Source organism: Meleagris gallopavo, chromosome 3 (assembly GCF_000146605.3).
Source record: "Meleagris gallopavo isolate NT-WF06-2002-E0010 breed Aviagen turkey brand Nicholas breeding stock chromosome 3, Turkey_5.1, whole genome shotgun sequence".
Taxonomy (NCBI): Eukaryota; Metazoa; Chordata; class Aves; order Galliformes; family Phasianidae; genus Meleagris; species Meleagris gallopavo.
In genome coordinates, this window is record NC_015013.2 from 71,131,542 (window position 1) to 71,155,255 (window position 23,714).

At 38.4% G+C, this 23,714-nt stretch overlaps 1 protein-coding gene across 1 annotated transcript in view; it reads left to right on the plus strand.

Annotated features, from left to right (window-relative positions):
* Positions 1-2,143: 2,143 nt before the first annotated feature.
* Positions 2,144-23,714, plus strand: part of DPY19L4 (dpy-19 like 4) — a 25,206-nt gene continuing 3,635 nt past the window's right edge. The window contains 18 exon segments of the mRNA XM_010709140.3: positions 2,144-2,352; positions 3,292-3,416; positions 4,043-4,133; positions 5,806-5,927; positions 6,808-6,953; positions 8,848-8,945; positions 8,948-8,970; positions 9,508-9,642; positions 10,285-10,416; positions 10,506-10,604; positions 11,888-11,961; positions 13,738-13,896; positions 15,606-15,725; positions 16,810-16,930; positions 18,379-18,435; positions 19,920-20,002; positions 22,000-22,129; positions 23,065-23,223. Of these exon segments, the coding sequence (XP_010707442.2) occupies positions 2,298-2,352; positions 3,292-3,416; positions 4,043-4,133; positions 5,806-5,927; positions 6,808-6,953; positions 8,848-8,945; positions 8,948-8,970; positions 9,508-9,642; positions 10,285-10,416; positions 10,506-10,604; positions 11,888-11,961; positions 13,738-13,896; positions 15,606-15,725; positions 16,810-16,930; positions 18,379-18,435; positions 19,920-20,002; positions 22,000-22,129; positions 23,065-23,223 (1,929 nt within the window). The 5' untranslated portion in view covers positions 2,144-2,297.

The window sequence follows — 23,714 nt, forward strand, 5'->3', positions numbered from 1 at the left end:
CTCGCCGCGCAGCAGCAGCCGCGCTGCGCTCAGCCCTCCTGGCGTCGCCCCTCAGCGAGCACCCCGGCCCCTGCCGTCCCCTGGCGCTGCGGGCGCTGCTCGGCTCCGCATCCGCTCCGTTTCCACGTTATTATGTTTTGCAGCTCTTCGCTCGCTCCGCGTTCGTTTTCCTCCAGGTCTCGCTCGGCCGTCCCCCTTGGTGGGGGGCTGAGATGGCATTTGGCTTTCTTGGGAGCACAGTGAGCGCTGTGAGAAACGCAGGAGGGAAACGCACACCCCGCGCTGTCCCACTGCATCTCCCGGTTGTCCCCAGCTCGGGGGCATCCCAAGCTGGTGGTGATCTCCGTGTGTTCAAAGTCTTCGGCTCTGTGCTCCTCCAGCTGTCTGCTGGCGGGGCCGTGTGAGCTCTTCTTGCACGGAGCACTCTTTGGAGCGCAGTTTGCCACAAGCCAGCTCCGGTATCCTCGTGTGAGGAGCAGGGCTGTACGCAGATATGTGTCCCATCATCTTTGCAGACCAATGATAATAGCCTAACTTGCACGCTGAGCCTTGTATAGGAGCCATCTCACGCACCCCTGATTGCTCTTTTGATCCTTCTCTGAACGTTGCCCACTTCTCTGTCAATGACGGAACAGGAACTGCAGACAGCAGTCACTTTGCAGGCAATAGATGGATTACTGGTGTGGCACACAGGAGCAAGGAGGCTGCAAGAGATACCCACAGCTAAGCAGAGTGTGTTCTCTAGGCAAGAGTTAAAAGCGTAATGAGAACTTGCAGGGAAGTAAAGAGCAATCTTGGATGATAAATTGCTTGCTGAATAGAGAGGTACCGGACAGAGGCTGTGTCATCAGTTCGGACTCCTACATTATTTTTAGTCATCACCTTGTTTGACTTTAATTTCACCCCGTGTAAAGGATTCATAGGAGTGGAAACAACACTATTCTTGCTGGAGGCAGCTGCATATGAAACAGAAATTGCATGCTTGGACCTTTTGTTATTACTTTTTTTTGGGGGGGGGCATGGGAGGGTGATCTGCTGGGCATTTTTGCTGACTGAGGTGTAGCCATCTCAGAATTAGGATTTTAACTTACTTTAAAAGTTTTCTATTGCTGCTGCTAACCCTGGCCTTTACAGGCATCTTACACTCCCAATTTGGCTCACTAATGTGCTAGAGGAATGTAGGAAATGCACTTTCTTCCTGTGTTTTCACTCCATAGCTTTGCTTGTAACCAGGATGACAAGGCCAGGCAGTTGGCTTTGCAAGCAGTTTGACTGTTCTGGTGATCTAAATACTTTCTCCAGTGTTATCTTGTGTGATAGAAGTGACTTCACGTTGCAGTGTGCTGTGTTTGCTTTGCTGATTGACTTTATGCACAGCATATGAAGAAGTACCAGTGTGTCCTTTGGTTTGACATCATGGTAAATGTGACATTGAACGACTTAAACATAGTTTTGTCTAATGGTTTTCTGATCATTGTTCTATGGAAGAAGTTAGGTATTTTCTGTTCATTCCATGAAGCATGGTACAATTGAGATCTTGGTCTGTTTAGAATAATTTGTAGTTGTTTGAAAATCCTATTAGAACACAAATACAGGTACCCTGTTATGGGCAGACAGCATTTCAACAGTTTGCTTATATTACCACCTTGTTTCTATCTTATAAATCCAAGCACTGGGATTTAAAAGTAGACCAGTTTTGATGTGAATATGCCAGCAGAGTCGTTATCAGCTTTATTGGGGTTTGGAAAATAGATGCTGCAACTGAAAGTAGAACGGCTGTATGAAAGGGGAGAGCACTGGTTGGAGTTCTGTAGCCACTGCTGGGCAGTAGGTCAGCGAGGTGGAAATTCTGGAGTGTTGTTACAGTTAAACCTGAATGGAAGTGGCACTGATTTGTCCCAGTGTCAATGCCAACTTACCTGCTCTTCCTCTTTCCTTCCTTTGTGTAACATGTTCACCAGGGAATAAAACAGCTAACTTACAGTTAGAGCTCTAGGCAGTCCCACACTATGGCCTCCAGAGAAAGTGACTGAGTTTTCAAAGGAATAGCATACAGATTGATCTCTGCATTGTTACGCTGTTTTAGTTAGGTACATGAAATACTTTAGCTGAGTGTTTTTGTCAAATATGTTTGCTGTGTGGCTGAACCGTAACAGTAACTGGCTGTTACCTGCTGCCACATGGATTTCTCAGGGTGTGATTTTAGGAATAGTGCTGCAATAACTTCCTAAAAAATATCCTCAGGGGCAGCAGACCTGCGACAGAGAAGGAAACAAAACTGCACAGAATCTGACAAAATGGCTCCAGAGGAGAGAAACAAAGAAAACTCTAAGCTGGGAAGATCGCCAAAATGTAAGCTACAGAATTTTTAGCTAAGTTCTGTTTGTTGGGTTTTCTTTTAATTCATTCTTCTTTTACATTTTATGGGAATATATTTCTAGCGCAGTAATTTATAACAGACTTATTCAAAAATCTAATTCAAAATGTTTCAAGAAGAACAGGCATTCACAGTAGAATTCTTCGATAATGACATGTTATGTATTGCAGAGTAAAATGCTGTTCCTGGGTTGTTTCACTTGAAGGGAGAATGTTACGAATCTGATTGTTGTCTATTTGAGCACATATAAATATTTTAGCTGCATCTGGAGTTATCTTTATGTTGAGAAGCTGAAAAGCATGAAATAACCATATTGAAACGAGCACACACACAGAGTACCTGCAGCTTCTCATGGCACAGAACTAAGACCAGGTGTAATTTCAGGCAAACGCTCATCAAGCTACCATAAGCTTTTAAGCTAAAAGCACATACTGACTTGAGGGAGCTACAGGGGAGGTAGATACCAGTTGAAAAAAACGGGTAAAATTTATTTCCTTCTTTTTACATTTGAAAAGAATAATTGAGAACAGAATATCTCAGTGTTGACGGTAGATGTGTTTTCTGTTGATGTGTTTAAGAATTTTACAGTGTTTTGGGTGAAGCCTGGAGTTTTCTCTCTTTACTTGTAATACATTTTCTGTTATTGAAATTCCTTTGCAATTGAAGCTTGTTAGAAGGATGATAAATTTGCAATGCAGTGTGTGGTACTTTATCCAAAAGGCCCACGAGGCAGTGGCAGTAATCAAGAGAGAAAACTGCGGCGAAGGAATAACAATCCAGTTCTCAATGTATCTGTGCTGATAATTCTGATGCAGGAATATTTACTTGCTCTTCAGAACAAGTCGTACTTAGGGCATGCTCTTTGTTTTTTAAGTCCTCTGGACTATTTTAGCTTTTTCACTGTCCCTTTTCAGATATGTTAATTCAGCGTTTTGCGAAACTTTTCTTTGGCTGTCTTGCGGCAGTCACTAGTGGAATGATGTATGCTGTGTACCTCTCCACATATCATGAACGGAAATTCTGGTTTTCCAGCAGGCAGGTAAAGAAAAAGTTAAACTACTGAAACGAAAGCCAAATTGTGTCCTTGAAATCAAAGCTGATCCGTGCCAGCTTGGAACTGCTCGCTTTCGGAATCCCGTGCCTTTTCTACTCGGGCCTCTGTCTTTGAAATAGCTCTTTAAAAACTGGTGTTTCTCCTACTCACAGCAGTTCTGTGTAGTCATGTTTTTAGCTGATTTTTCTTAATTCATCTTGATTAGTTGAAATAACTTCTCTAGAATTTGGAGGAAAAAAATATGCACTGGGATAAACTGTGTTTAGTATAAGCTAAATGTCAGGGATGTTGTGCTGTAAGAACTGTTGTTCAGTGGATTATGGAAAGTCGAGTGAAATTCAGGTCTGTGACTATGAAGTGATCCTGTGGGTCTCCTACTGACTTACAACAGAGATTTCAGTTGCTCTCATTCCGAGCATGCTTGCCAAGTCATAGAGCGTTATATACCTGATGGAGGAGCTGGGAAGATTAATGTTCTGTGGAATATTTTGGAGATGTACAGTGGAGTCATAACCATGTGCAGTATTACAAAACCAGTCTATCTAAAAATGTATGGTTTTCTATGAGAAGAGATTGCAGGTGAATATATATCTATATATTTTTTTTCCTAGGAACTTGAACGAGAAATTACATTTCAGGGGGACAGTGCCATTTATTACTCATTCTATAAGGAACTGCTAAAGGCTCCTTCCTTTGAAAGAGGTACAAAAAAATGTTTATTTTCTTAACCTTGAAAGGTCTTGTTCCCCTTTTGGAGTCAAATACTCTTGTAATTTGTTAGGCTAACTAAAAACTGCACACTGACTGAACTTTGGAGAGTGAAATTAATATTATACCAATTCTGTCCCATAGTTATTTTTAGGTTTGCCTATGCTGCGTAGTTGATTTTTATCCCTGAAAGCATGATTTTTATTTAATTTGGAAATGTGGGATGGAAATTCCTGTTTTGTCCCCTGTCAGAAGCTAGAACGGTCTCTGTCAAGAACTGATCTGCTCAGTGCTGTCCCTGCCAACCATTCCTAAACCTGACAGCTCTTCTGAATAGATGATGATGAAGATTGAGAAAGGGGGACAGAAACCACGGGGGACAAGAAGAAGTTGGTTGTAGTGGTGTCTTTTCCCTTTGTGCTTCAGCTCTCTGTCCAGCACTGGCTCTGGAGCTCGCTCCCATCCTGTAATCTGGGTCATGTCCTTGAGCCAGTGGAAAATTAAAACACTGAAAAGAAGCTAGAACAGTTTTTTGCTATTTTAGTGACTTTAGAAGAGCACCAGGGTTAAGTCAAGGGGAAAGGTGAGAATGCTGGGAGGAAGGAAGGAGCGAGCAGCTCTCCCTTGTAGAATTAAGCTATTGAATTAGTTTGATCCTCTTATGAAACTAAATCTGAAGCCATTTGAACTTTATAGGTATAGTCTTTTTGGTAGCAGTTTCCCAGCTGATATGTAGCATGTGCCAGTAGTGTACAACAGGGCTTTGGTGTACTTAACTTCTCATTATCTCTGGGAGGTTTACTGCTGTTGTGGACAGATGAACTGCCTTATTCGTGGGCATTCTGCAGCTGGCTCTGCAAAACTTGTATGTCTACTTGGTATTTTGGAGGCATACGGTTTACAGAGGTGTGTCACGGCAATGCTGAGCATGGTTTTTTGTGCTCTGTAAGAGTGAGGTTGGCCTGCAGAGAAGCAGCTGCAGACCACACACCAGGATATGTTTGGAGCTGGAAACAGTAATCTTGTTGTGCTGTTTCATTGTTTTTGGGGTTATTGTTCTTTTTCTTTTTTTTTGTTGGAGTATTATTCCCCTTCCCTCCATTGTCCCAAGTAATGACAAGTTATTGTTTTAGTTATAATACCTCTGAGAGTGATGTATCCTACAAGTATGCCAACTTTATCTCAGTCTCATACAGAGGTGTACCGTGTTGAGAGATTCGTAGAATTCTCAGAAATGCAGGACTGAGAAGGCCATCATATCTGACCTCTTTGTGTAAGCAGGTTTAATGCGTCCTGCTCATCCCTCATAGATCTTTGTGTCACTTCTGAAGAACCTCCTGTGAAGGTGATCTATAGGACTGCATGAGTGTGTTGTTTCTGAAAAGACTATGGGGTTTTTTGGTTTTTTTTTGGGGGGGAGGGGAATGGGGACACCTTGTGCCTACAGACTAGTTCAAAAAACAGTAGTAATTTAATTGCAGTATCAGCAGGATGCATTGACATATAAAACGATAATTTCTTCTTCCTTTTAGAATTAGAAACATTAAATCAGTCAGTAGCTTCAGTGGTCAGATCTGTTTCCCCATACCTTTGAATATACACGCACCCTTTCAAGAACAGCAGTAGTAAGTGATTCCAAGAATAACTTATTTTCTTTTGTCTGTAGGTGTTTATGAGTTGACACACAACAATAAAACAGTATCACTGAAGACGATAAATGCAGTCCAGCAGATGACCTTGTACCCTGAGTTGATTGCCAGTGTATTATATCAAGCATCTGGTAGTGAAGTATGTGCATTCCTCCTGCTTTCTCTGCTTTCAGCGTGTGCATGTGTGCCTTTTTCTGCTGCATACAGTAAATACATGCAATTTTTGTTGAATAAATTGAGCTAAGCCTACCACCAGCTCCATGTTCTTCTCAGTTCTCATCAGCATTTGGAGTAGGATTTTTTGGGGGGTTCATATACACTATACTTTTCTGTCTGATATTTCTTTGCTTCTGCAAACCACTTAGAAATGTTGAGAATAACTGTGCTACTCATTCAAAACAAAAAGTTAGATCCTTCAGAGTACTGACATTTATTACAGTGGTACCTGTCTCTATCCATTCCGTGTGGGTAAAAGGGGAATACATTTTTGTATATGCACCTATTGTCTCTCTCTGCTCCACATGGGCTTTGTTCTGCTTATGCTGCATACTTCTGTCCTGCTTATACTCTCTCATTTATCATTTATCTCTTTGTTTTTTTTCCTATATATATATATATATATATATATGTACTCTCCTGTATTTAGAACCATTTTTGCTACATCTTTACTTTTCAGCGTTCCTCTCCTGCATGATTTCTTTAGTAGTCCTATAAACTTATATTCCACTGCAGTATGTTTTATTTTTTTCCAAATCTGACGCATATAATGTTGGTGCTATAGCATATGCAAAAGTCATAGCAGTAGCAAGCTGAGTTCTGAGTGTTCTGTCAGTTGACACTACTTTGTCCTCCTGAGCCCCAATAAAAGCATGCTTGATTCTTTTCTAGAATAGAACTGTCTCTTACCTGTTTGTGAAGCATCTAGCACGCTGTTAGCAGTATGCAAGCAGTAAATAGCAATAATTTCTGGCTTCAGCTCAGTTGCTGCTATGTCTCTTCATTTTTATTTGTAATTTCAGGAAGTTATTGAACCAGTGTATTTCTACATTGGTATAGTTTTTGGACTGCAGGGAATTTATGTGACTGCATTGTTTGTAACCAGTTGGGTTATGAGTGGGACTTGGCTGGCAGGAATGCTGACTGTAGCATGGTTCATTATTAACAGGTAAGAAAAACATCTTTATACAATCTAGTTTCTTAATAAGGCATTTGAAAATGTTAGAGTGGAATAAAATGCTTTTTATTAAACTTGGCGTTCTCATTGTGAGAAGAAGTTCTTGTACTGAGTACAGAATGTTTCCCAGAGATGCGCTGATTCTGCTGATGCTTTTATTAATGGAAGGGCCTTCTGCTGTCCAAACCAGCCAAGCTGACAGTTGGCCTAAGTTTGTGAGTTTGTGTGAATACATGAATATTTTCACACACAAGTTCCATTTTGCAAAAACATTCATCAGAAGGTTTTGGTTTTGTTCTGATGAAGAATGAAAATAAATTTCTGAAGTTGCTGAAAACGGAGTTATTGTCTGTGACCAGCTCTAAACATTGTGACCATTATTTTGTTGCTTTGAAGGAAATGACCAAGCGCATTTTTTTCTGTAAAAAGACTTTGATTGTTTCTTTTTTTTTTTTATCTGCTTTTTTGTAGCTTTTCTTTGTGCAACGTGGAATCTTCTTAAATGATTCTGACCTCAAGATTTTTTCATCTTATAATGTGTTGTTTGCATGAAAGTATCTCTTCCTTTTATGAAGCACCACAGTGATAGGGAACCTCATTTAGGCAATGATAACAGTTGTGTTCTGGTTTCTGCTTTGTCACCAGATAGCCTCTGGCACTTTCTGTGCACTTGAGAGCACTTATCATAAAATCATAGAATGGCCTGGGTTGAAAAGAACCTCAAAGGTCATCTAGTTTCAACCTCCCTGCCATGGGCAGGGTCACCAACCACTAGACCAGGCTGCCCAGAGCCACATCCAGCCTTGACTCCAGCACTTATTAGTTCTAAAAAAATTTGAGGCCCTTTAAAAAATAAGAGCTATGGATTGGCCAAGTATTAGAGATATACCTTTAAAGCTGAACTGTTGAGAAGTGTCTTTACATCTTTTTGGAATGTGAAGTCATCATGACCAAATCTGTGATTAATACGTAAAAATACTGTTCACCAACCTGATGTGAGCAGTGCGAAGTAGGAAAAATAGTGAATAAATCTGTCTCTTTTTTCAACAGCAAGGAATGTTAAACACTTAACCAACTGAAAGATCGAGTAGTTTAAAGCTCCAAGTACACCTCTGTGAGATACTTAAGCTGTAAAAATGAAAGGTGACACTTTCAAATATCTAAATGATAAAGGAGCTTCAGGCTCCTTTTTAAAAGCATGGTAGACACGAAGAAGACTATGTACCTCTGTCACATTTGAAAGTGTCTCTTGTGCTTCTGAGTCACTGTAGCACTCTGTATAACTTTTTCCTCCAGCTCTAATTGTGCAGATACTCTCAGGTCATCCCACAAGAAGTCCCTGCTGCTGTTCTGTCCCGTGCTCCCTGTCCATCTTTAGTCTCTTGTTTTCTGGGCAGAGTTTTCCCTGTAGACAAAGTATCTGCTGGTGCTGCACTGCTTTGGATTCTAAGTACGTTGTGCTCTACTGCCTAATCCACTCCTAAAGCATCTCGTGTGAGAACTGGAAGTGCTCTTTTCTCTCAGCTTATATTCATGGTAACATGAAAAGCTGCTGTCATATCCATAATGAGACCATCATAATGTGACATCTCCTGTGGAGGTGTGGGCAGAAATGGCTGGAGGCCCTGCTTCTTGGCTTCAGTCCTGTAAATTCCATCCCTTTAGGAGTTGTGCTTAATAAGTGAGTAAAGATTGAGCCTTGAGTGCTGATATTAAGTTTGTGACCTGTATCAGCAGCAAAACTGTATTAGTGTTACTTTGAACCTATTATAGGAATAGCTCGCTTGCAAGGCCACGGTGCTAACTAAAAGTAACATTTAGGCTTTCCTTGATGTTTTTGTTCCATAAATCTTTAATAATTTTGTTTGTCTGTACTTTATTCTAGGACAGATACAACAAGAATTGATTACTCCATACCATCAAGGGAAAATTGGGCTTTGCCATATTTTGCATGTCAAGTAGCAGCTCTCACAGGCTATTTAAAAAAAACCTAAATTGTTCTGCAGAGGTAAAAGAAAATTAATTTCTTAATAAAGAGTTGGTGATAGAACTGTGCTCTAGAGTAGTTACCTGCAGAAAACAGATGTTTTGTTTGTTCTTTTCAAAACAGCTGCTTGGATTTCACATAGGCACGTGTGGGTTTTGCTAAGCAAAAGTGCCCTGCTCTGTTACACCCCAGTGAGGGTTAAGAGAGAACAATGTGGTAATTAGCTGCGTGCTGCCTTTTTAAGATGAACAGATGCCAATTTTTTCTCAATGTGTAAGCTATTCTGTTGTTTTTCCTGTTGCTGGGAGAAGATGGTGGTAGCTTCCTCTCTCTGACAAAGGCATTTCTTCCGACTGGCTTTGAATGTTTTTCAGTGTTTCAGTAATGACTTTTTTTTCTGTCTGAGGTGTTAAATAAGTCTGAATTCTGTATCTTAATTATTTCCTAAAATAGTGAATTTCTGTAATTTCTGGTTTAATGACCTCTCACTTGCTTAGTGACAGAGATGCATAAATATCAAATTAAAGTTTTTTTTCCTCTCATTCTTTCTCCCTCTAGAAATTTTGTTACCTTTTGGTGAGTGCCTCAACGTACACCTTCATGATGATGTGGGAGTACAGTCACTACCTCCTGTTTCTCCAGGCCGTGTCTCTTTTTCTGCTTGACAGTTTTGCCCTGGCACAGTCAGAGAAGGTATTGGAACTCATCAGCCTACCTATAACTGAGGACTGAAATACAGCCTCCTACTGCTCCAAAGAGCATACACTGGGTGATGACTTGAGTGTCTCACAGTCTGGGTGCAGCTGAAGTACATGTCCTGACCACAGGGGGAATGAAATAGCTTTAAAGTTGTTCTAAAGAATCAAGTTTTGGAATTTATAAGATCTGCTTATCAATTAGTATATAACAAAGTGAGTGTCAGTAGTAGAATATGTATTCCTTAGGTTAAATGAACAAGTTTTTGTGAGGACAGGTAAAAGACATGTTGACAGTACTCAGTTCCTTCACCCAAATTGTGTGTTTTCATGCTGTTACACTGTGGTTACTGCTAAGCACAGTGCTACAGAATAAAGAGCCCTTGTAAAATATTCCTATTACTTTTGGTATTTTTCATTTTTCTTGTGGAGCGGTGGTATGCTTGTTCCGGAGGCTGACCAGGATTGTTTTGGTATGAAATACTTTTCACAGCCAGATTGTACCCTGCTAGCCTCCTGAGCTGGAGGATTGAAATGTATCCATTGATCTCCTGATTAGGAAGGAAATGCAGTGAACTATCTATCTGCTCTAGGAAGCAGAATGTGTATCCATTGTAATTTTATCTTTTCTTGTTGACAGGTGTATGAAGTGTACAAAATCTACATGTTTTCTCTCTTCCTGGGGTATTTATTGCAGTTTGAAAATTCGGCCTTACTAGTGTCACCATTACTGAGTCTTGTAACAGCTTTAATGCTCTCTAAATACCTTCAGGTAACAAGACTCTCCTCTAACTCTGAATGTAGATTTTATTACTTCAACTGAACTCCAAGTGATACGACATTCTTGAACTGTTTTTGCAGATGAATGTGAAGAAAGGTACATTTGTGTCAAGAATGCTGAAAATTATGTACATTTATTTGGTACTCACAGTAACACTAACACTAAACTTGTTACTAAAGGTAAGATTCTGCTGTAGAAGCTATTTTAATTGTTATAGTCTAAATGGAAAGCAACAGTTATATCTTGGAAATGTTTTTTAAAGTGCTGCTCATCATACATGCTTGGAAGCATTCAAGGCCAGGCTGGATGGGGCTTTGAGCAACCTGTTTTAGGAGGGGGTATCCCTGGCTCTAGCAAGGGGTTGGAACTAGATGATCTTAAAGGTCCCTTCCAACCCAAACCATTCTATGATTCTATGATATTGATCTGAGAAGTAATAGCTTAATTCATAGCAAATTGAAATACTGAAGACTGAGTAATTTTGTATCGATGTATTTATTTAAAAATATTTTATCTAACAACTTAAGCAGCTGTTTTTTGTTTGGGGGTTTGGAGCTTATGGATTGAGATTAAAGCATAGTATTGAAATATTCTTTAAATCACACACTAGCTATTTTATAGATGTGTTTTTTGTTATAACTTGGATCACCTCTACCAATTGGGTTGAATATTAAATCAGTATTTTTGTGCATGGAAAAGAGCTAGTAGTCTTAGAGTAGATTATAATTTTCAGTGGGATTTTAACCTGGTCTTGCATTTGATTAGTAATTCCCTTTTACCTGCCTTTGCCTTGTGCATAATTAGTGCTTTTCCCTTATGTCTCAAGCTCACCTTGGTTGTATTAATAAACAGCATCAATTTATAAATTCAGAACATAGTGAACCCTAAAAAATTTTGAGAGGATGTTCAAACCTGCTGTTCTCTAGTGCCACTCATATCAGCTAGCTCTGCTGTATCTCCAGGAATATAAAACCTAATCTTGAAAAATATGACTTAAATTATGTAGGCAGTGCACAGAACTTTGGCAGCTCAAACAATTTATGTGAAGATTACAAATGCTCATAACTTTTGCTAAGCTGCAGTCCTACTGTTTAGTGGAGCCAAACACAGTGTTCTTTGGCTTGCTCGGGTGTAAATGTATGTCTGTTTTACATGATCCTTTTCACATTACTCAGTAACCTTCCAGCATCTTGTTGACAGCTTTCATTTGCCCTCTCTTTGGGCTACATGTATAAAATGCAGTGTATGATGGTCTCCAGGAAACCCTAAAGATAGATTCATTTAAGTGGAGATTTACAGTACTATGTTGATACCTTAATTGACACACTTAATCTAATTTATTCATTCTAACTCAATCTCAAATAACTGATTTTTCCCTGCCAATCTGTAATCTGAATGAAGTGAGTAGTGAAAGCTGCTTCCAACACTTGGTGAGATTTTTCTCTGCTAAATTAATTTTCAGATGTTTGTCCCTCATAAAGAAAATGAGCATTTGCTGAAGTTTCTTGAGATAAAACTTGGCTTAAACACAACTAAGTAAGTTTATTTATTTTTTTTTTTACATCTTATAAGATATTTAAACTTCTGAAACTACTCTAAGAAATATAAAATTTCAGTGGCTTGTCTGTATTTATAGAGGACTTAGAGAAACTTTACCTTTTTCACTTGGTTTTACAAACGAGTTTTAAGAGATGCATATATAGAATTTACTTAAGGTCTGGAGGTTTCTGAGGCACTTCAGTATTTTTCATCCCCTGGGGGTGAAAGCTTTACATAGATTTTTTACTTTACGTTGAAGAGCAAAAACATTTTGTACCCCATCTAATGTTTCTAATGAGACTTGGAAGCAGAGATAATATGGTCAGGGTAGTGGTCCTGACTTCTCATAGCTGGAGAACAGGGCTCTAAAGGGAGTAATTACCACCTCAAAACACTGATGTTTATTTTTTTAGTTTTCTAAGAATAACCACCTGAAACACCCTGTTTGTTTTAGAAGAAATTAAGACAAGGGACAACTTAAAAGTCAGAGGAAATTGTGATTCTAAGAAAAACTGTTCACATCTGTAAAAGAGTTGAATGTTAGTCTGTGAGAAGAAGAAATCACGGATACAGATTTTCTGGAAAGCTTTAAGTGTAATGTTGGTAAGGACTAGAAACAGCTCCTGGAACCAAGTCAGCAATTGCTTGGAGTTGATACTCTCTCCTGAGAGCTGCATCTGTCTCTTACAAAACTACTCCAAGTCATTTCAGGAGAAGAGTTGGAAAATGACATTACACAACTGAAAATGTTGTGGCATTTTTGGAAGTCAAGATGTTAAGAGTTTAACTAAGATGCACTATTTAACACACGTATATGAGTGTTCTTAATTGTTTTGAACAAAAATTCAAGACTGCTTCTGGTCAGGATTTTGGTTATTTCAGCTACCAGGTATTACAGATACGTTTATTTCCCTGGCAATTTGCTACATATTACTTTCCAGGCTGTGCAACCCTTCATTGAAGGTGGTGATTGAAACAAACTGGATGCAACTACCCCTGGAAAGTTGTGTAACTAAATGCTGGAATTGCGGCTTGCAGCATGAAAACTTCAAGATCTGTCTCTTAAGGCTTTGAATGTGCTCAGCTGTTAATCCTAAAACTGGTTCTGTCTAACTGAAAGTGGTAGAGTTCTCTTGTCTTCACTTGAGGATAGAAAAAGAGGGGGAGGAAAGCAAAAGAGAATAAAGACAAGAATGCTTTCATTACGTGATGTGCCACATCAGTTCCAGTTGAGAATATGCATTAATAGTACTTCTTGGCAGAATATAGTCTTTTTGCTCATTAACTGAGAAAGAGGAATGATCAAGTGGAGTCAGCTACAGAATTAGAATTTCAGCATTGTGGATGGCATTCTTGGTGATGCTTCAGGCTTGTATGTGATCTCAGATGACCACTTTCCCTTTGGAATGAGGACAGGCATACCTTCCTGCATCAGTATCTCTAGAATCTTAATCCACTGTGACAACAAAGTTCTTTGTGGTCCTCATAACAGAGTTACACAGGAAGCTGGGTTTTGTGACATAGAAGAGTCATAGTCTGGCCTCTTCGGATCACAGACTCTTTTTTTTTAGAAGATAAGCTTTTGACAGTTACTATAAAGAGTACTTGTAAAGCAGTTCCAAATTATAGAATATCACTTTTCAAAGATGAATTTCAAATAGTTTCCTATGACATGAGTAGATGAAAATGTGCTTGGTTGTGTACTATTTTTTTCTCTTCCTAAACTATGTGGCATTGTTATTGGTTTTTAATGGGATGTTTTTGCCTTACTAGGAATTTTACAATGAATTGGCTCCTTTGTCAAGAATCTCTTCAGGCACCCTCCCAAGACTTTTTTTTGCGGCTAACACAGTCATCGCTTCTGCCTTTCTATATTTTAGTATTAATTATCTGCCTTTTTTCTGTAACTCAGGTCATTTTTAGGAGAATTTGGTAAGTAACTTCTTTTTATTGGAATATAAGAAGTTAGAGATAAGAGCTTCTTGGATATAAAAGTGAATAGCCAGTTGTGTAACTGGCTGAGGCCTCAGCCTAAGTGAGGACCCATTGCACCATGGAGCTTGCAAGGCTGTGGGCAGCAGTGGAAAGCCCTAAGGCTTCTGCAGAAAGCTTTTTAGCAAAGAGCTTCCTGAGCATCCGTCTAGTGAGGGTAGGGAATTGTCTCTGGTTTTACTTGCTTGTTTTGTTTTGTTTTCCACAAGGGAAATCCCTGCAGAGATCTGGCTTTCGATTTTATCACATGTTTATGTCTCTTACCATTGTGAGAAAGGTATTTTGTCTGTTTTTCCTTTCCAACCAGCAGAGTCACTGGATTATTGCTGGAGGATTTCTCTCTCTCTTTTTTTTTTCCTTTGGGTTTGTGGGTGTTTTTTTGTTTTTTTTTTTCCTCCAAGTTTTCGTTTTGCGAAAAATGAGAAGGGTGGAGTTTAGAGGATTTCCAGTTTTAATGTTTCCATGTAATTTATTTATTTATTATGTTTACTGTGATCAAGTTCATAACTCTTTGCTGCTTGGAACAAAGCTGAAGTAGCACAGACTCAATTATTTGTAGTTTCACAGTGATTTACAGTTCCCTGGAGAGAAGGGGTACTGGAGCTGTCCGCGTGCAGGCTCTGAATGCAAGGCTGTGTAGATGCTAGCATAATTTATCCTGGAAACTGAATGGTTGGGAAATTACATCTCCCTGGTAGGAGATAAATGGTGTAACTGCTCAGGTATTAGAGCAAATTTCTCACTTTCCTGCAGCAAAAATCAATAGCTTTTTTTTTCTTCTTTTTTCAAGGACTAAGACTTTCAATAGATACAGGTTATACTGGTGTAAGTGAAAATGTATGTCATGTTGGAGGTAAAATGCTAAATTCAAAACAATAAAGCAGACTCTTCTGATCTTTGCTAGTGTCTCTATTAGCTATGTACTGCTTTGTGAAGGGCAGTAACTTTATTATATCCTACAGGTTTTTAAGAAGAGTTTAAAATAAACGTTCTCCCTCCTCACAGTAAAAACTTTCTGATTTTGAAGCAGTTAATTGCTTGTTACAACTTTGTAACTGGTATCACTTAATGGTAGAATAAAATGTATTTCACGTGCCTCGCTATCATGTTTGTGGAAAAACATTCATTGTAAGATTTTTGGTTGTGATTGTTTTTTATTTGCAATTTATTACTGGAAGTTCTAGTACTGTGACTAACTACTGGTTTTGTAGTCTTATTTTGTGATAAAATGGTGTGTATATAGTAATATGGGTTCTGTAATTTTTCAGCAACTTAACGACATGAACTTAGAACACACACATACAGAGTGCTTCATCTAAATGTTTATGGAGTATGCATGCTCTTGAATTAGGTTGGCTCTTGTTGCTGAAGCACCATAAATAGAATTTATGGTCATAGATGGTGATCCTGTTGTATTAATTCACAGCCATTGGTTCAAAGAGGTTGCAGTCTAATACAAGGGACAGCAGGTACCTATAGATCACTGACAAAGATCAAAAGCCAAATAAGCAGTGCAAACAATAGTATATGATATGACACAGAATGATCTCAGCGTACTGCTTACCTAATGGTCATAAAAGTATTTTTGTTGACACCTTTGCCTGAGATAATGTCTGAATTAAGTGATGTCTCATTTTCTCCAACTGCAGTGGTGAACCACTGAAAGAGACAGTTAAACTTGAGGATGGTCGAATTGGAGAGAGGCCAGAAATAGTTTATCATGTAATTCACACAATTTTACTTGGTTCTCTAGCGATGTGTTTGGAAGGGTAAGTCTTGTTTTGATGTATCTCTCTTGAAAGCAACAGAGATTTCCTAACTGGATGTGATAGGCTATTTGCCCCTTTCAAATGTATCTACAACTCAAATTCTTTTCAGAAATATATTTGGCATACAGTGGTACTAGTTGGTAGTGGAGGTAGCAAAGAGAATTTTCACTATAAATTGGATAGAGGAGTATGATGAATCGTGCTTGGTCTCTTCAATGCATTTTGTAAGCTTTAATGCAGCCAAAATCCAAGAAATTAATTAGAGAAAATTGGATCTCTCTTCTTGTGGTATTTAAGCATAGAAGTGCTCTATCATTCTTTGAATATTGTGCTCTTGTGAGATCTTGTGTAGTGTTTGGATGGGTAGTGTATGTTCTTGAATGTTCTTCAAGGGGTAGAAGATTTGTCAACCATCTTATTGTGTGTAGACAAGCACTGAATATACCTTTGCCTGACATGTTAAGCAGCAGTGAAACAATTATCAAAAATAGTGTTGAGTATTAGTTCTTTAAGCTTCAGGAGCTTATGTTTGGATAACCTTTTTGTTCCAGTCTAGCTCTCAGCCAAATCAGCTGGAAAGTGCCAGTTGTGTTTATACATTTACATTTATCATGATCATATCTGAATATGCATAAATTATTAAAGTGAGCAAACTGTTGTGTTGCCAAGTAGCTGTCTTGACTTGTCTATCCTCAAGAGGCAGACAAAAACAGCAAATAGTAAATTGTATATGAAATACTTTCCTTCCTTCAGGAAATCCCTTATAATAAGGTGTCTGTGCAGCTTCGCTGAATAGCTGTTTTTTGTCCTTGTTTGGCTGGAAAACTGTAACAGCCAAGTGACTTTACTAGTCTTGTTTGTTTTTTGTTTCGTCCTCCCCTGAACTCTGTGAAGGATTTTGTTATCTTTGACCTGGGATCACGCTTCTACATCTTACAGCAAATAATCAGGTGCCTGCTAGAGATTTCCTTGTTTTGCCCTCCAATGCCACCAAATTAGATCTGATTGCTTGCATATCCAGACTTTGAAAAAAAATACAATGATAAGTGCAAAGTGCCAACCAAGTTCTTGCAATATTTTTCAGAATGAAATATCTGTGGACTCCATATGTTTGCATGCTGGCTGCATTTGGTGTGTGCTCTCCTGAACTTTGGATGACACTTTTCAAGTGGCTGAGACTGAAAGCTGTGCATCCGATACTACTGGTGAGACAATGTCTTGGAAATTACAACTCACTGTCATATCACTTTTCCAACAACAATTACTTAAGACTTAAAGAAAAACCCACTAAAAGAACATGTAGTTCTGTAAGCAATAGATCTTACATAGTCTGCTTTTTCTTGTCTTGCATTCCTATCAGCATGTTTTCCCATGTTCTCTGGTACCTGGTGATAAAGCAGAGCCTTTTCCTCACAAGGAGCAGAACAATCTTTATCTCTGTTTCTCAGACATATTTAATTTCTTTTAATAGATCTTTGAGACCTCAAGCTCTCTGTCGTATTTAGTTGAGACTGGCCAAGAACGTCAAATGTTCTGTAGAAAAACTGCACAAGAAAAAGTACAGGCATGCAGACAAGCATTGACATAAGTCTTCTTTCACTAGGGAATTTGGCTAAAATGTGGTAGTTAGGTGTATTTAATAGATGAGAGTAAAACACATTCCTAAGAAATAGTAGCTGCAGTTACTTTGTGTAAGATATGTTCTGGTGTAGCCATTTCAGAGAAGTGCTGTAACTAAAGCTGAGCTTGTGCTGTAGTGCAAACAGCTCCTCCACTTCCAACTCTAGCTTTGTTTATAATGGGATGAGAATTGCTTTGGACACCTTTCTGCATTTGTTTTATTAATGAAATGAGAATGGGGTGTTACTCTACTACTCTACCCTAATTTCAAGATACTTAGAAGAATAAATATTTAAAACTTAAAGTTATATATGGCACTTGTGCAAATGCCATTTAATGTTGCATCATAAATATTGACAGTGTCCTTCCAGTAAAAAATAAAAATATATTCACATACATATTAAACATAATGCTTTATATACTACACGCTTTCTGCTATATAGACCTGCTTTTTATATAGTAGATGTGTTAACAGGTTAATACCAAAAGAATGCCTTGGGTATGCTCTTTACCAAGTGTTTTCTGTACTCTGTGAGCTAGTCCCCTTTGGAAAGTGGAGGGGATACCAGCTACAATGATGGGGTGCTGGAGAATGAATTTCTGGTTTTGCCTGTCACTATTGTCAATCTGAATGAAAGCATCACTAAGATCAGAGGTTTGAAATGTTTGTTTCATACTTTTTTTTTTCATTTTTCAAATTATTGCATTGTATTTGTATCTGAGAGGTATTTACTTTTCTCCTGTCCGTACTTCATGTGTGCGTTGATTCATTCTTAGATGAGCAGTAATTAACAGTCCCTAATATTGGTGGTAAATACAGCATGGGTCAAATCAGTTATTCAGTGCTAAGTTAGACAAATTTTTTTTTACAGAAAACTTTTTCCTGGTAGAAAATTGCAGTGATTCATCTGCAGTCACTCTTAAGGTTTCAGGCATAAATGGAGCCTACTGCTGTACAAACAGCATCAGCATAGTTGAGGTTGGAGAATGGAGAACAATCCATAATCCTTTTCTTCTAACATCTGTTTTCTAGGCTCTCATTCTGAGTATGGCAGTTCCCACAATAATTGGATTCAGCTTGTGGAAAGAGGTAAGCAACATGCTGTTCTGTGTTTTGTTTTGTCTTTGGGCAGCATATGAGTCAAAACACTGAGCAAATATAATGTCAAGGTGAAATAAAAGCTGACATCTTCTGAAAATGTGCTGGCTCTTTTTTTTTTAATTCTAATTTGTTTTGTTTTTAAACAAAGCTGTTTAAATTTTTCAGTATGAGATATTTAACAATTCAGTTTGGTAACAATGACTTACTGTAATTAAGAAGCATTTGAATTTAAATGAAGACATTATTACATTCAGCTTTTACGCTTGGAATATGTGAACTGACTCAACAGAGAAAATATTGCTAAATAAACACTTGGAATACTGAAAAGCATTTTGTGTCTATCTTCTTTTTATTGAGAAGTAAAATTATGGAAGGTCATAGGCAAATAACGCGTTTGAAAAGCTGTCAAATTATAACAGAGTTAAATCCTTACACCAGTACAGGGAGAAAAAATCTACAGATGTTTCCTTGTTTAAATTAAGTATTTGGTTCTTTACTTGTAGTCACATTGCCTGACAGACTGGCACACAGGGAGAAGAATATTTGGAAAATTATTTTAAAAATTTCTACAAGTTTGAAAAAAATAGAAAATATATCCCTTAACTCTCTACTGTACTGACAGATTCAGAAGAGTTATTCTGAGTAGCTTTATAAGAATTTAAGTATTTTTTACAAGGCATTGAAATATAAAAGTCAATCTTCACTGACTGTACAAATTCTGTAATATCTGTCTTTAACAGAGAATTTGTTTGCAGCACAATCCGACTCGTTATGTGCTTTTATCAGAGTAACAGATAATGCTTCCGAGGAGGGAAGGAAAAGCTAAAGGTGCTCAAAATTATGCTATCAGTTACAACAGAGAAAACTTAGTGACGAAAGAATTCATTTACAGATTATTTGTTAATAATAGCAGTGTGGGGATTTGGACTCTAGAGGGCTTCATCCCTTGGCAATCCTACTTCTGCTTTTAAGCAGTAGTGAACATTTGCTCTCTGGGTTCTCAACTCAGTCCTGCACTTGGAAAGTTTGATTATTAGGATGAGGGAAGTGCAAATGCCCTGAGACTTGTACTCTGTTACTCTGGCTTTAAAGAGATGAGTGTACAGCTCAGCATCTTTCTGCTTGTCTGCCTTCTCTCAGCCAGGCATAGTCCCTCATCAGCTACGTTTTTCTACGGGCTCTGTGTGATCAGTGAAGCTGGTTCTCTTGGGGGTGGCAGTGGTTTTTCTTCTCTCTCTCTCTTCCTATTTCTGGGATGGTGCAGGTATACGTATAACAGCTCCTGTGTGCTACAACTCTCACAGCTGTTCTTGTGCTACCCTAATTTGTCTGACTTCAGACCGGTAATGGGGGTGGAATTTCCTCAGCTAAAAGCAGGTTTCCATTTCCAGGTGTCTTACCCACTATGGCTGTCCCATAATAAGTTGTCCCTTTAGTGTGGCGTAGTTGTAATCAAATAACATTTCCATCAGTTTTTCCCTAGGATAATGACAGAGCTTTCAGAACTACAAGAATTCTATGATCCTGATACAGTAGAGCTTATGACGTGGATAAAGTAAGTATGAATTTCTGCACTTCTGTTTTAATTCTTTGCCAGGGTACTTACATCTCAGTATTTTGTGGAGCTACCTGTATTAATCTGAGCTTTTCCTTGCCAAGTCATTACATGATGTAGAGGGAGATGGGAAGAGAAATGATTATTTTAGGCTCGGTATTCCTCCCATGCAAAGTAGCAGGAGTTTATCATTGATTACAAGAGAAGATCCTGAAATGTGCAGTCACCTTATGTTTAGTATCATTACTAGATGTGATTTCCAAAGAAAGATGTGCATCCTTTACATCCTGATTCTTTACATGCTGACTTTTCAGTGGGTTAGAGGATTCATATTGACTATAATGCCACGAGGGAGAGAAACAGTGAAAGTCGTATGTACAGAAGCCAGTGAAACAAATGCCTGATGTAAAGAAACATGGAGTGCAATGTGGGGTTCAAACTTCCCCTTTGAGCAGAAGGCTGCAATGATCTGACCTGGCTGACTAGGTAGGGCATAGCAAATGCTGAGCTTATAGTAAGGATATTTTCACAGATATATTTTTATCTTCATCAAAAGTTTCAGAACTAGATTCTGGCCTTATTCAATTTAATTTGGAACTGTGTCATTACTAACTGCACTTCTGTGAAAATGAGGTCCCCTGTGTTCAAATAACTTACTTACCTTTAAATGCATTTTTAAAAGAATATTATTTTCTGTATTTATGGTGTCTTTAATGTCAACCTGTTCATCTTCAGAAAAGACAAGGCTGGTAATTATGGTGTTCCAGCCAATTTCTTCTTTCTGTTAATAGTAGTGTACGTTGTTTGTCACTGCTGCAGCTTTTGAAGGCAGCAAGTGGAATAATGCCAAGTACCTAATGGCTTTTACATTAGTCTGCATATATTACACTTCAAGTACATAATTAATCATGGTGAATTGCATTGAGATTCACTCAGCTAAGAGCAATTTGACTACCCTTATTTGTAGCAGCTGTTCATATTTTTAATGAAAAGGATTTTTAGTGCTTATGCTTAGATATCCATATTGGAATTTTAATTGAACGTCATTATTATAAGTATACTTTCTTATGATTTTCTCCCTGATAAAATGAATTAACTTGAATTTTCTCTGTGGGAAAAGTTGCTGGAGATCTGTGATAAAGTGTGACAATGGTTGTTTTCTTTCACTAACACTGCAATATGAATAATCAAAAGATGAACTAAAAATCTAGAAGCATAATTATTGTAAATGTTATTCTGTATGACAGTAGTTACTCATAAATGATGAAATAGATTGTCCTACAAATCAAATGAGCATAACCACAAGTCTTTCACTTACAAGATAACATCATACTGTTTCGCTGCCTACCTGCCCTCCATCTCAAGCTTGCTTTGTCACGAGACAGCAACCACTCAGAAAAGCAATAGTTTGATCCATTCTGGGACCACTCTGAGTGGTGCTCCATGAATAACAAGGAGGGGAGGATGGCCATGAGCTCTTAACCCTCAGGAGGCCTTCCTTGCAAACTCCTCATTGCTGCAAGTCTGTGCTTTTCCCGGTAGGGAAACCAATGCTACCAGAGTGTTAATGCCAATTGTAATTAGACCCCCAAAGATCATAGAATCGTTTGAGTTGGAAGGGATTCTTAAAGATCATGTAGTCTAACTCCCTGCAATGAGCAGGGACACCTACAGCTTGATGAGGTTGCTCAGAGCACCATCCACCCTGACCTTGAATGTCTCCAAGGACGGGGCATCCCCCACCTCACTGGGCAGCCTGTTCCAGGGCCTCACCACCCTTATTCTAAAGTACTTTTTCCTTGTATCCAATCTAAATGTCCCCTCCATTTCCCCTTGTCCTATCACAGCAGACCCTGTCCCCCTCTTTGTAGGTATTGTCATGCACGCCAGTTCTTGCCCTAGCATCTGCAAAGATTTGTACAGTTATTAAAATTAAAAGCATCATTTTGAAGAATGTATCCTGCACTCAGACATGTATGTTGATGTTGCTTTTGCAGAAGACAAGCTCCTGTGGCTGCTGTGTTTGCAGGCAGCCCACAATTAATGGGTGTGATTAAGCTTTGTACAGGATGGATGGTGTCAAGCTTGCCTTTATATGATGATGATCTTCTAAAAAGAAATGAAAATGTGAGTATCCAATTTCATAAATGTGTATGCATTACCAGTGATTTATAGACTATTCTATCCTGTAAGACTCAAGTGCCTGATTGAGATGTGTGGGAGTACTGTAAACGTTAGCACTTCAAAGAGGATGACCTTGTAATATTCCTCATGCTGTACTCATTTGCATTGCTCTTCCATGTTCCCAGTTCTTTATCCCCAAAGTGTTCACATTCTAAGGTGAAAAAAGAGCATGAAGCATCGTAAAGAAAGGTAATGCCATTACATAATCAGTAAACCCAAGAACAAGATTCCTTACTGAGCAGTATGACAGTATTGAGTTTTAGGCAGGCTGTCATTTCTGAATGATTCTGAGCAATTTTTATTCTATACGTTTTGCCGGGGGGAAAGTCACAAATCAGAGTGGACTTACCCTGTCTCTGACTAGCAAAGAAATCAAAATTGCTACTCAGCCTCAGTTCTCATTCTGTTTGAATACTTCAGGATTACGGAAGGCAAGTGTAAGTCTCTAGCGGGATATTTGACTTGGAAAACAACTGATAGGAGCTGCTTTGCCCAAATATAATGGGAAAAAACAAACAAACAAACAAAAATATTAGAAGAAAGGGGATAGTCCAGCAAATAGGGAGGGGAATATCAAATAAATTGTCTATGCTGTACTCTGGACAAAAATGAATATTCTTTCTGAAGACTTTTCAGGCCAATGTAAGTATGTAAAATGTGAACTTACTCCAGCAGAGACAAATGCTTCCTATTCAGCTCCCCATTACCTCACCTGCTTTAGAAATTTCAAAAATAGATGTTTTATAGCTTGGCATCTACATACAATGCGTACATAACTTGTTATTAAAGATAAGTCATCCTTTGCTCACCACCATTTTCATGGTATTTAATTTTCCACTGATTTTTACCATGCATTAAAATGTGTTCTTAATTTATAGATCTATCAGATATATTCAAAGAGGTCAGCAGAGGATATTTATAAGATTCTCACATCTTACAAAGCCAATTTTTTGATCATTGAAGATTCAATTTGCAATGAAGTGGGACCCGTAAGAGGATGTAGAGTTAAAGATCTATTGGATATTGCCAATGGTCATGTAAGTAACAGCGAGACAAAAGTGAGTGTCTGAATGCATAAATAATTCATTTTAAAGGAAACATTCTTGTAGCGTTGATCTTGTTTTTCTAATTATAATATGTAGACAAAGACTCAAAAGACTTAACAGCGATCCGTTCAGTTTTGAGGTGTCTGTTTCTTACATAACTGTAATCTGACCTCGTCCTATTCCTTACCTGTCCTAATTCCTTCTAATACATTAATATCAAGCAGTGCTGCTTTTATGCCAATCATTAAATACCATTTAAATAACTTCTAAATTGGACTATAAAATTTTGTTGCCCAATATCCTATTTCTGACCCTCGCTAAGAGCATAAGCTTTTATGGTTTATACAGAGCAAGACAGAAATGTTCTCCAGCAGTATGAAGCTAAAGGACTTTCTCACTGAGAGAAACTATCTTTGTATTCTGGGAGACATTGAAAGATTTATTTATTTATATTTCTGGTGAATTTATCTTACCACTTTTTT